Source organism: Pleurodeles waltl, chromosome 2_2 (assembly GCF_031143425.1).
Source record: "Pleurodeles waltl isolate 20211129_DDA chromosome 2_2, aPleWal1.hap1.20221129, whole genome shotgun sequence".
Lineage (NCBI taxonomy): Eukaryota > Metazoa > Chordata > Amphibia > Caudata > Salamandridae > Pleurodeles > Pleurodeles waltl.
Window position 1 is genome coordinate 1143030795 of NC_090439.1, and position 14064 is coordinate 1143044858.

The 14064-nt window shown below is 45.3% G+C and overlaps 1 protein-coding gene across 3 annotated transcripts in view; it reads right to left on the bottom strand.

Moving 5' to 3' along the window:
• Nucleotides 1-10848: 10848 nt before the first annotated feature.
• Nucleotides 10849-14064, bottom strand: part of LOC138282977 (GTPase IMAP family member 7-like) — a 133974-nt gene continuing 130758 nt past the window's right edge. For all 3 annotated transcript variants that reach the window (XM_069221067.1, XM_069221066.1, XM_069221065.1), the window contains one exon: nucleotides 10849-13174. In XM_069221067.1, the coding sequence (XP_069077168.1) occupies nucleotides 12138-13174 (1037 nt within the window). In that variant the 3' untranslated portion in view covers nucleotides 10849-12137. The remainder of the gene's footprint in view (nucleotides 13175-14064) is intronic.

Below are 14064 nucleotides of genomic sequence, written 5' to 3' on the forward strand. Positions count from 1 at the left end.
CCCTTTAAGCACTGTTACCTCCCCTTCCCCCAAATCTCTCAAAAGTTGCCATCCCTTTTCACCCCCTTTCCCTTCTCCCCCAAAGCACATGTTTTTCTTGCAGGCAGCCTAGAATAGACAGCAACCACAAGCACAGCAGGAGGTAGCATGAGTTAGTGCCACATATGGCGACCCACTGATCTAGCTTAACTTTCGACGGAAACGTGTGCGGCTAAATGCTTATTTTGTATGGACATAACCAAAAACATACTGTGTTTTTGTGCAAACTGATCAGTGTCTTAAAATGAAACAAAATAATGTGTCCTAGTGTAATATGAGTGGTTCTCATGTAAAACGCTCCAATACTTTTGGGTCGAGTAAGCGCTATAATAAAACCTCAAAAAAACAAAAAAACATTGAGTTGGATGTATTACCCTCTAAAACAGCTAAAAGTTACAGAGAGGCGCCAAGAAGCCCCACACAAATGTCAAGTCATTACTTCTACTGAGCAAACATAAGGGTAAAACAAAACACACTGCCTGTGATGGCTAAATTAAACCTTTTTTTTGGTAAAAGTCAATTAACTTACGCTGCAAACTGCTTTATGGTTTGAGTGACTTCGCTAGTCCGACCATTCACCACAGGTTACCCTTATTCCCTGGGGTGGACCTTGACTAAATGCATGTTTTCTAAACACTGACTAGAAAAGCTCTTTTCCAACATAATACGTAAATTATTTCAAAAGCAGATGCACGCTGCCTTTCAACTTCCAAAAAAGCACTGAAATAAAATGTTAAAACTAAGCCAGTCAGTTGCCCAAAAATTTCCCGATGAAAATTAACCCAAGTTTACAGAACCTATGACAGATAAAATGTGTGTAACGTGAGCAGCTGTATTTGTGGCGTCAGGATGGAGTTAAATGTGACCTAAGTTAGAAGAATGCTTGCAGGCCTTATTCTGCCCGCTTGAATATATTTGCCAATACATTGGCATGCCCTTAAAGATTGTTATCGCGGTTACAAGTACCATTTGGGTTTCTTTGTAGGCACAGAAGGATGAGGTGGAAGAGGAAGACAGAGAAAAGACAATCAGTGACAAAGAGATGCTACTCCCTGTGAGTGAAGGGTGATTCCAGGGATTTGACCCCCTCTTAGTGACCAGGAGCCATCAGATGACGAAACTCTGCGTGGGCTTTATGAAAGTGAAAAAGTGGCTTGGAAAAGAGGCTGTCTTTAATATCCGAAAATCTGTTGTCAGCAGCAAAGAAATGGTATTTACTGAGAGGAGCAGGATATAACAAGCGAGATCGCGCTGCGAAAATAGACAAAAAGTAGTCCACAAACCTGACAGGAAACAGCGACCCTCGCATGTTTTCTGTACTTGGTCGCTGCGCTCGAGGAGGGCTAACCACCAGAAAAGGCATGACGTATGCATGCCTTCCTCTAATGAAAGCAAGAAGATTTTAACAGGCAAGCCCCCGAACCAATGAAAGACACTGACGTGACGTGGACGGGGCTTCGAGCCCTTTTCTAATTCCTAAAGCGTCTTGCAAGCAGACTCGACCCTAAAACCGAGGTGTGCACCAAACATCTGCTATTATATGTGGCTCTGTAGATTAAAGGAAGCTAAATGTTCATGGCACTAGAAACAGATGACTATAATGTCTTTTGTTTTCCCAAAGGGAACAGACTTTATGAGTCCCTTCTTGAATCAGTTGAAGCCAGGCAAAGTCCTTCTTGTGGTGGAGTCAAAGTGTGCAGCTGGTGCAGTCCTTCAGAGTGCAGTGTCCAGGTGCAGGCCAGGGGTCCAGCAGGACAGTCCTTCGTCTTCTGATGTTCTTCCTTGTAGGGATCTGAGGTGTGGGTGCAGCTCTGCCATATTTATCCTTGCTCCTGGGGTGAAAAGCAAGGGGGGCCGACTGTCCAATCACAGGCAAGCCACTTCCCACTTGGATGACCACTTCCTGAGAAGTGTGGCAAAAATCAATCCCAGGGAGCAACATTCTTCAAAAATCCAACATGGCTGAAACTCATTTTTGGAGGTTATGTCTGGCTGATCCCACCCACTGGTGTGGCTAAAAATCCTAAACACCCCCCCTCTCCTAATCTAATCAAGAGGGCACTCAATTTGGGTTGCAGGAAAAGGGGGAGGTCCTGAGCTGCTCTAAATGTCCTTCACTGTCTTTGAAGACCAGTTTGGCTGGTCTCCCCCATCCTGTTCCACCATCTGCTGAGGCAGATCTCCTCCCAAGGCACATCCTTTGTCTTCAGCCCAGGCCACTTCACACCTCATCAAGGCAGCCTGGCCAGGCTACCCAATCAGAGAAAGCCACTACAGAGCTGAAGCTGGCAACCTTCAGGTAGAAACTCTTTACCTGAACTAGTTATATTAAATCCAACATTTCAAGTTGTGGGATTTATTATAACAATTAATTTGGTACCAAACTCAAGGTATCTGTCTCTTATGGGGAATTTGTTAATTAAAATAAAGTCTCCCCATTTTGGCCTTTGGAGACCATTCACTACAATGAGGGAAACATAAATTTGGCTATTTTACCTCACCAGGGCTTATATATATTTTTTTTATAAGGGCCCTGCTTATAGTTACATAGCACGCAACCTTAGGGGCACTTAGGGCACACCTTAGGGGGGAGTTATATGTAAAAATAAGGAAGTTCAAGACTTTGTATGCACTTTTAATTCCAAAGTCGAATTTTCATATAACTTTAGTTTAAAAACAGCCAGCAAGGCAGGCTTGCCTTTAACATGACACTGGGCACCTCAGCAGTGCATCCATGGGTGCACTACCTATGTTGGGGTCCCTAAACCTACATGCCCTTCCATATACTAGGCACTTATAGGTAGGTTGATACTGGCAATTATAAGTAGCCTAATTTGCATATCCACTTTACCCAGAGCACTGGCCCTTGGACTGGTAAGCAGTACCCAGGGCATAGCCAAGAGTCAGTAACCACCAGTATCTGCCCAAAAAGTTGGTGGTGACCAAGGCAAAAAGGAGGACTTTTCTACTCCTCTCTTCTGGCAAAGGAACTAAAGCCATCTTTCTTGCAGTCAGGATTTTCCTTATGTGAGTGCATTTGATAAGGAGTCACATTTAATTCAGTGCTTTCACTTTAAGCCAGTGGTTGGTGTCAAGGATGCATGGAATCCCAAAAGCCACAGATTGTAAAGCTTATATTGTTCAAGCCATTAAGAACAATGCTCATAAACGTTTAACGGAACATTTCACAAGTCACTGTATATTGCCCATGGGCATATATTTTGGGAATAACTTGAAGTTGCTGACCTCTGTCACAGCTTCCCCGGTGGAATGTACCACTGGTGGACAGATGTCCCCTTTTTATCACACATATTGGTGCTCCCCGAAAGCAGGATCAGTAGCATGCGAAAGGTGCCATGGGCCTTCATGTATGTAAAAAAATAAAAAATAAAAATGAACCCTGAATCCTGGTTTGATAGTAAAAGACAGTCTTATTCTGAGTGCATTAGGCACCTCACCCCCTTGGGTCCCAGTGCCACTTGACCTGCTTGTAGGAAAGTAGCATCTTTCTGACATAGTTACCCCCACATTGTGCCTGGTGACAGTGTGTTTAGACTGTAGTGTACTGGGATCCTGCTCTCTCCTCTAAATCTGGTTGCTGGTAAACTTTTACATCCACAATTAGCATACTGGGGCACCTGTGTAAGTCCCTAGTATATGGTACCTAGGTACCCAGGGCATTGGTACCCCAGGGGTCTCCCATGGGACCCCATGCAAACTGTGTCTGCAGGTCTGCCCTTGCAGCCTGCATGAAATGGTGCATGCACCTTTCACTTCAGATATAAGGCTTGCATTGTATCACAGTCACTGCACTTGGACACTGTAGGCCACCCTTCTGATACGCCCTTAAGCCCAAGGGCATGGTGCCTGTCTCTAGGTTTGAGGGTACCCCTGCATGAGCAGGGTACCCCTACAAACCCCAGACTCCATTCCCTGTGCTTTGTAAGTGCAGGGAAGCAATCTTAAGGTATGTAGTGGCCACTGGTCAACACAAGTGGTCCAACTACATAATGGCTTCTCTGAACCTAGGCATGTTTGGTATCAAACATGTTGGAATCATGCAACTACACCGATTACAGTGCTAGTAGCATGATATTATGTACCTTAGAGGATCCCCCAGCTCTGCCTGTGCAGCATTATGGGGTCTGGCTGTCAGCCCACACTGCTGCCGACCACAGACACTGTTCTGCCCTCCTGCTGATGAGCCTAACCCAAGCAGGGGAAGGCAGACCAAAGGATTTCCTGCAAGGGATAGGTGTGACCACCTCTCTCTTTGAAATAGGTGTTTCTGGGCTGGGGTGGCCTCTGAGTGCCACAAGACTGCTTTGAAGGGCACATTTGGTACCCTTCTTGCATAACCTAGTCTGCACCAGTTCAGGAGCCCCCAGTTCCTGCTGTGGGGCAAAACTACACAAAGGGCAGGGGAGTGACCACTCTCAGTCCAGCTCCTCCCCTAGGGAGGTGCACAGAGCTCTGCCAGGTGGCCGGAAGAGTGCATAGAGTGCATGAAAGATCCAAAGTTCCACTAATGGATGACTCTAAATTACAAGTAAGCAACAGAAAATCACCTCCCTGAAGATGAACGTAAGGAACAAGTTCAATCAAATAGAAAATGTGCGGGAACATACCAACATTACAAATGTGCACCTGTGTTATTCTTGAAATACACTGTGCACTCAAGTATTTGTTTCTGTAATCTGCAATCGCAGAGGGCATGCAAACATGATATAAACCATTTATATCTCATAGAATGTAAACAAACAACTTCATATCAATGCTTCCTGGCACAGTGTAAATATAGCCCCTTCCACTACCAGTTAGTTAAGTTCTTAAAGTGTTTATTTCAAATGTCTTCATTTTTAAGTCTCGGCTAGACAGTGCATGCACTGTCTCAAAGAGACTTATATTCAAAATGTGGGCCTGGCGCCCGCCCATAAGCTTCCCATTTGCTGTCTCCATTATTGCTCTCATATTCTTTCTCCCCATTTGTCGATGGCATGCATGCATCATGCCTCTTCCTGTGTTTAGCCCTCCCTGAGAGCATGGACCAATTACTACTACCCAGCCACTGCTCCCATTTTAGGAACTGTTTTAGGAACTACTTTTTTTTGTTTGGGAGCACTTCACACAAGCGTTTGTGTTTTCACTCGCTTCGTTTCTGTAAACAGGCCTGTAAATCTTCTTATCTCGTCACATTTGCTGCGCAATCAAAGACCGATGTCAGATGATATTTTCTGAAGGCACGTTTACTTTTCTTTCTCAGACTTCAAAGTGAGCAGATTTTTTTACATTACGCTCCCGGTGTTGCTTGTTTACTTTTACTGCATCCCCATCGTCAGCCATCCCTCCGTCACCCCAGTTGCTGCTTGTTGTTTTTTCTGTGTATAACTGTTTATTATTTTTGCATCCTTGTCATTGGTCCTCCCTAGCACAAACTCGACCCAAAGGGATGGAAGTGCTTTACATGCTCACCACTTATATTACACAGGGACACGCACCCCATTGCCTTTCATTTAATAATTTATTCATGTTTAATGCACATTTATGTAGCGCAAACATGACCTGCAGGAATTGAAGTGCTTTACATGAGAAACACTTACATTACACAGGGACACGCACTGCACTGCCTTTCATTTAATTATTTATGTTTAACACTCATTTATATAGCGCAAATTCGACACAAAGAGATTGAAGTGCTTTCGATGAACACCGTTTATATTACACGTTTGCTTTAATTTATAATTTATTCATGTTTAACACAAATTTATGGCGTTCAAATTCAACCCGAAAGGATTGAAGAGCTTCACGTGAGCACCACTTATATTACACAGGAACAGGCAGAGCATTGCCTTTCATTTAATTATTTACTCATGTTCAATGCACATTTATGTAGCGCAAACTCGACACAAAGAGATTGAAGAGCTTTTGATGAGCACCACTTACATTACACAAGGACACACACCACACTGCCTTTCATTTCATTATTTTATTCATATTTAACATCCATTTATGTAGCGTAAACTCGACCTGAAGGGATTGATGTGGTTTACATAATTACCACTTACATTACACAGGGGCACTGTACGAAAATGCCTATTTTGACATGGTCACCCCCACACACATTTTGCCTAGTTTCTGGTGTAATTTCAATGCAATGCATGTCAGTCACCCCTCCAACAGGCCTTACAACTTTAAGTCAGGGTGCATTATAGTAGATGTGAGGGTATATCTGCAAAAGCAGATATACCCCTGCTATGTCTTTGTTCATTCTCAGACATAGTAAGTGACAAGGGAAGCCATTTTAAGTGCATGTGCCAGACTCTGGTCACTATGAGTTCCCAGCTACACGATGGCTTCTCTGAGCATGGGGATGTTTGATATCAAACATCTCAGATTAATAAACCCTCACTGATGCCAGTGATGGATTTATTAATAACTGCACCCAGAGGGCACCTTAGAGGTGCCCCCTGAAAACTTTCCAGCTACTAGTGTCTTGAATGACTGGTCCTGACCAGTTCAGCCACCTTAGACACATTTCTGCCCTCTTCCCCCAAGGTGAGAGCAAGTGGTCTTGAGGGCCAGAGACAAAAGCCTGCACTGGTTGGAGGTGTTAGCACCTCACCCAGGCAGGATAGACTTTCCAGGGCGGGGAGCTTCAAAGGCCTAGCTGCCTTTGTAATGCGATCTGGGTCTCTCCAGATGGCAGAGATGACTGACCTCTCTGTCCTGACCCCACTTTTGGTGGCAAAACAGGCATGAAAATTAGTCAGATTAGGAGGTGAACCCACTCCATGCCAGTCCCACCCCTAAGGTGGACGAGCTGAAGTGTACACTACTTTTTAAATTCCTCCATCTTGTTTGGTAGGAGTTAGGCCACTCGGCTTAGGGTTATGCTCACTTCCCAGCAGAAGTGGTCATAGAAAGGGTGTAGTCACTCTAAAGGTGTTCAGCCCATTGGCTATCACCTGCCCACTCCCTGTAATGGCCCTAAATTGAGCATTTAGGTGGCACCCTTGAACCCTAGTACTCTGATCCTGATGACTTAAGAAGAAAAGGACACGGAGGAGTCACACCTGCAGAAGAGGAAAAGTAGAAGCAGTTGCCTTGGTACCAGCCCCACCAGCATGCCTCTGCCCAAACACACAACTCATCCTGCAGCTGAGCCTCCAAGAAACCCAGGAGGGTTACCTGCCTTCCATAAAGACTCAAACTCCTGTGACCAGCAGATCTGTTCTACAACAAAGCCTCAAGAAAGGACTCTGCAGCCTCTGGAACAGCAACACCCAACACCCGAAGTGACCTCTGCACTGGATGTCCACTACCCAAGGTGAAGCCAACCAATGGTGCCAGCAAGGTTCCCCAGCTGTCCAGAGTCTGAGTCCACTCAGGTTTCACCCTTCTTGGACTCCCGCAAGTTGCCTGCAGCCTCTGCACTCAGGCCCCCTCTCCCGCAGCCTTGTGGTGAGAGAAAACCAGACAGCTCCAGCAGCCGTCACCCCTGACCCAATCTGAGGGGTGGGTAATTGGTCCCAACAACGCCCACTGGCTTCTCTGAGCTAGAGTCCACCCCTGCTGGACTCCACAACAACACCTGTAGTCTCAAAATACAGGACCAACTGACAGCGAGTGCTCCAGGATGGAGAAACCTGGGGCCGTATTTATACTCCGTTTGCGCCGAATTTGCGTCGTTTTTTTCGACGCAAATTCGACGCTAAACTAACGCCAACTAACGCCATATTTATACTATGGCGTTAGAGGCGAATAGCGCCAAAGTTCCCGGAATGTGCGTCATTTTTTAGCGTGAACCCCTTCCTTGCGTTAATGATATGCAAGGGAGGCGTTCCCGTCTAAAAAATGACTCCCAGGCCTTTACGTGGTATTTATACTCCCGGGCAAAAGAGACGCCCGGGAGTGGGCGTGGCTAAAAACGGCGCATTTGCGCCGCTTTTTAACGCCTGGGTCAGGCATGGCGTTAAGGGACAAGTGGGCTCAAAATGAGCCCAGAGTGCCCTCCCCTGCCCCCAGGGACCCCCCCTGCCACCCTTGCCCACCCCAGGAGGACACCCAAGGCTGGAGGGACCCACCCCAGGGACATTCAGGTAAGTATTTTTTTATTTTTTTTTTAGAATTTTTTTTGGCATAGGGGGGCCTGATTTGTGCCCCCCTACATGCCACTATGCCCAATGACCATGCCCAGGGGACAGAAGTCCCCTGGGCATGGCCATTGGGCAAGGGGGCATGACTCCTATCTTTACAATGATAGGAGTCATGTTGATGGGGGATGGGCGTCGAAAATAAATGGCGCAAGTCGGGTTACGACGATTTTTTCGACGTAACCTGACTTGCCCCATTTTAAGACGCCCATGCGCCATTTTCCCCCTACGCCGGCGCTGCCTGGTGTACGTGGTTTTTCTCGCGCACACCAGGCAGCGCCGGTCTGCTTGCGCCGGCTAACGCCATTCAATAAATACGGCGCCCGCATGGCGCTTCAGAATGGCGTTAGCCGGCGCAAAACTTTTTGACGCTAAACTGCGTTAGCGCAGTTTAGCGTCAAAAAGTATAAATATGGGCCCTGATGCCTAAGGACACCCCTGCATCCGTTGCCCCTGGGCACTGGAGAAACGGACCAAAGGTGCACTAAGTCTCCAAGCACCCCACGTCTACAGCCTACCTGTTTGTTGTCTTCAACTGGCTTTCCACCCAGAGCCTGCAGCCTATCTTCACGAGCACCAATTCCGATTGAAAACCATTGGGCATCCGACACATTGCTTCACCACTGCACCCAGCCGCCCCATTGCTGCTTGTAGTAACCTGCTGGTGTGAATCTGATCATTGCCTAGTAATTATCTTAACTACCTGAGATCGGCCTCGTAAATAGTTGTTAATCATGTGCTCGCTGAACATTGTTTTCCTCCATAGGATAACCATGAAGAACACTGAAATTGGACTGTGTCGATTTTTTAAACTAAAAAGTATTTATGCTTGAAAACGTATTTACCTGATAACGAAATTATTGGGTTTAAAGTATATGTAAACAAAAGTATTACTTTTCTAAATTGGTCTCTGATTTATTCTTTGAGTGTGTCTTATTTACTGCCTCTGTGAGTACAACAAATGCTTAGCACTACCCTCTGATAAGCCTACCTGCTTTCCCACACTACCACAAATAGAGCATTAGTCCTATCTACTTTTGCCTCTGCAAACCAATTGGGAATCCACTGGACTCTCAGCATGGTGTACTTCTGTTTAGCACACCACATACCGAGCCAGCTTCCTACAGACATTCAGCAAGCACTCCATAAGAGTGCATCTGCAGTTGTCTTCTCTCCTCCACAGCGTGTTAACCCACCACACACTCTGCTCCCTGGCTTTTAATCCACCACACCCTCCTCCCTATTCTTTGTTGCTTTACCCACCCCCTGCTTCAGCTACTTCCCTCAACCTAGTGATGGAATGCTAGTAACCAATCTTACAAATCATTTGAATGACTCACAGAGACAGACAGACCAATTTCACATGACTCTGCCCCCCCCCAGTGCATATGTGACCACATTCCTTGCCACACCATACTCATTCCACTGCTGTTTATTCGTGCTCGTGTGCACCCACTTGTGATTTCAAAACACAGCTCCTTTGAAAGTTTGCCCAGAGTCACAGGATGTTGAGAAGACGCTGAGACTCGATCCTGTCCCCAGTAGAAGGTTGGCAGCTATGGCAGTAGAGCCACATCCCCTCACCGCTTTACTTGTTAAATTAACTCCTAGATATTTTGTTGCATTTCTCGAAGTAAACACCATATTTCACACCATAAGGAGGGCTGCCTGCCTCAGATTTTATGTGCAGCACAAGCTGTGACCTGGGCTGCAATCACATACCTCTGAGAACGTCTGGGAAAATCATAACTCACTGTGATGTATTTGCCACCTGGGACCCTCCTGATGCTCTGATGCTGTGACGCGAGCGCTGATGAGTTATTACTGAGCCTACTTGGCACGCTCTACTGTCTGTGTGGGTCCCAGTACGCTAGTAGCAGGTTAGTAAGAATTAATGTCTGTAACTAATCCAGCAGCTGCTATTCCACATGCCAAGACCTATTGGCTATGCTAATGCTTGTTGTGTAGGTGGACAACAGTTTGTCTGTAACTAATCCAACAGCTGCTATACCACATGCCAAGACCTATTGGCTATGTTAATGCTTGTTGTGTAGGTACATGAACATTTTTTTTCAAATGTACATTAAAAGACTCGGGTTCACACCCCTTGAGGGTCAACTTAGGATCTTTAAATATATGTAAAGCACATTAGTGTCCTTGGAACCACCATAGGTAGCACCAATTTTCCAACAACATGCATCTGAAGAGTAATATTCTTTTTGCAATCCCAGACTCACATGAGCTCTGGTTAGCAAAGCAGCACTTGGTATTTATTTCTGGGGAAAGGATAGCTCTGTTCTTCTATACATCTATTATAAAAACCTGGATGTCACAGATTCGAATCTACATGGCACAGCCAGTATTTCCTCCATTTAAGGTTTAATACATGTGCACCAATAAACTGGGTAATTTGCATCATTATATAAATCAGTAATAACGCATTGGTATTCATACTCCCCAAAGAAATAACTTAAAGTAATGAGCCACAAACAGTTAAAAAACATTCTGGGTGCTCACTCAAAAAACTCAAAAACTGGTCCTTTTGAAGTTTATCGAATGAGTGCCAGCACAGTGGATAACCTTTTTCTGGATTACAGAGATAATTTGGTTAATTGCAATGCGTGCTATCAGTGAAAACATTATTTAACCACCGGAGTGAAGGGTAGCATATTTTTATTTTTATTTGATTTCACACGGAGCACCCTGATGTCAAAATACCTTGAAAACATCCCAAAACTCTTACTTCTCTGCAAAAGCGTCCCAGACCCAACCAAAGTGTGGTCACTGCAGACAGTTCACTTGTCAACAACCATCCCCTGGCAAGTGGCAGAAGGAGGGGTGTGTGTGTCTGTTTCTTAACTCATGACACTGGGGAATCATCCTTACTGTGAGTTCAGCCTTGGAGTGAGGCGGGCCACTAACTTGTCTACTACACAAATGCTGTAGCAGGGAGTGGAGCTCTCAGTGAAGGTGAAACAGGATGGCCAGACGCACTAAGCAGGCACCAAGAGGCAAGAGCGGTCAGCACTGCCACCCCACACAACACACCGAACACACTTGTTCTGCATGAGCGGTATCACGGAAGGCAGGCGTGAGAACAGCCCGAATGGCTCTTGGCAGGGGAGTGCACTATAAATGCTGCTCCGAGGCAGAACGCCATCAATTATGTTGCTGTTTCCAGCCTCACTGCAAGAACACAATGTGACAGCTCCTTGGGGTTCTCTGTATGTTAGGAGAGGATATGGCATGAAGGCCACTGCTGTCGATTTTGGAACAGGGGAACCAGTTCGCGTCTTGATGTCGGGTCAATATTCTGTGATTTTGGGCAAATCATTTAGGGCCTGACTTTTTGGCGGGGTTAGTCCGTCACAATGGTGGCAGAGATCCCATCTGCCGAAATGTAGATCCCATTATGTCCCATGGAATTTAGATTTCGGCGGATGGGATATCCGTCTCTGTTGTGATGGAGTAACCCCTCGGCTAAACTATAAATCAGGCCCTTAATCTCCTCATGCCTGAAGAAGCATGAATGTGACCTTGTGTAGTATAACTTGTGTTCATGTAAAGCACTCCAATACCTTTGCGTCGAGTTTGTGCTATATAAAACTGTTCCTTCTGCATCTAGGTGCTACTTCTTCCTGGCGTGGAATGATGCAGTAAAAGGGATAAATACCGTCATTCAAAATGACAGACACCCCACTTATTGAATGGTTGATCTGTCGGTTGGACCAAAATATGTAGAGTGAAGAGGGAGTATCAGTTACCTAACCAAAGCATGCTATGCACATGGACAGCGGCTTCAGTCGCAGCTTGGGACAGCGTAGCACTATAAATGCACGTCACTGTTTCTCAGTTTACCAGTCTTCAGTTCTGTTACTGGTTACACACATAGACACAGGAGTGAGCACATGAGCCAACTGGGGTCTGATGGTATACAAGTGTGCATTAACTTGCCACCACAAAACCCACCCCGCCTCCTACAGATGACCCCATCGCTATTCCTGCTGCCAAACCCGCAGGCCCTCCAAGAAGTCCACCAACCGCTCCTCCAAAGACACCTCCGACTATGGCTCCTACAACTGATGCAGTTTTTTTATTTGCCAGACGGTCCTCTGCTTCTTTCCGGGCCCCTTCTTGTTTCTTTTTGTACTCGTCCTCTAGCTGTTTCATCTTCTCTTCATGATCCTTTTTCTTCTTCTCCTTCTCCTCCTCTAGGTCTTTCGCATTCTTTGTTTTTATTTCATCCAACTCCTTTCCAACCTGCCCCTGCAGCTCACGCTTTTTCTTTTCATGCTCCTTTTCGTATTTCCTCTTGATTTTCTCCTCCTTTTCCTTAATCATGCGCTCTGCTCTCTTAAACATTGCCTGTGTGTAGTACGAGCCCCCGTTCCCTTGCACCATCCGGTCTATCATTTCCAAGAGCTCAGACACCTGTTGGTCTTGTTCGTCCCCTGTTGCTCTGTTGTTGAAAGCACAGTATCGATTACTACATTTCTCAATCAATGTTTTTAATCTTACATCTGCTTCTTCAAGATATCCTTGAATGGTTTGCTCTTCCAGGTCATCTTTACGTGTGAACAAGACAATAGTGTACTTTGAGGCTTCCTCTCCAAACAGGGCTTGGATCCTTTCCACAGCTTCTTCTTCTTCTGGGGTGAAACGTCCAATCTGCAGCACAACAATAATCGCTTGTGGCCCAGGGGAGGCCCGGATCACACACTGAGCTAGTGCTGTGTATGTATCGTTCATAGAGACCTTTGTATCCATAAACCCCGGTGTGTCAACAACCGCAATCCTTCTGTTCAGACGGTAAACGGTCTCTTTACGGCACTCTGTTGTTTGTGAGTTTGCACTTGCTTTAGATTCAAAGATTTTGGCGCCAAGGATGCAGTTTCCGGTGGCGCTCTTCCCACATCCAGTTTTACCAACAAGGATTATCCGCAAGTCTCCTCCGGAAGAGTTGCTGTTACCGCCATCAGCACCTGTGAAGACAACATGCTAGAAAATCAGAAAGGGCTAGAAACAGGCACACAATTGGTTCAGTCTAAATATTGAATTCAGAATAGATTGATCACCTGCCATGGAGGCAAATTCTGGACAGTGTGTGTAAAAATCCAGGACAAAGGGTCAACATTCAGGACAAAAATTAAGGACAGAGTCAATTTTTGCGGACACATCAACAGAGGTCACACAGTATTATATTAATTAAGCAAGTAGATGCCTAACATGTACAAAGCATAATAGTTTATATTTCTTTGGTCTGTATAATACATTAATAATATAACTGAACACATTTATATGTAACTGGACTTATCTGAAGATTTCTAGTTTTTTTAAACATGCGCACTAATTTGACCAAAATTTGACCACTCATATAAGGTGCAGTCGTGACAGAATTCTTCCCCTTTAACATGCATGTTGGTATCAGAAAGAACACTCTTAGTGGAACATGGACTCCCCTAGTGGGTGTATGTAAGATGTGAATGCCAACAACAGACCAATGGCTGATGAGTGCTGGTAGAAAGGCTTAAGGGTTACATATGTCTTATATTACATACTTCCTCTTTTCATAGATGGAGCTTGGCAGCAACAATATTATAGGAAGTTTACAGTCTAGCTGGACCGCATTGATGGGAGAATATTAAAAGGGATGGATCTTAAACATGATCTTAGAAACATCCCCGCACCTCTAACATCGCAAAAAAATGCCACCAGTGAACTAGTCACTTGTTATGCGTAACATATATGTGGATTCGAATCTTACAGGTGGGGAAACATTATAGTCTGTTAAATCAAACACAAGAGGTTTTTGAACAATGCATTTCCTGAGCTTACATATTATAATTGCATTTAAATTGTGCTTCGTGGTTAG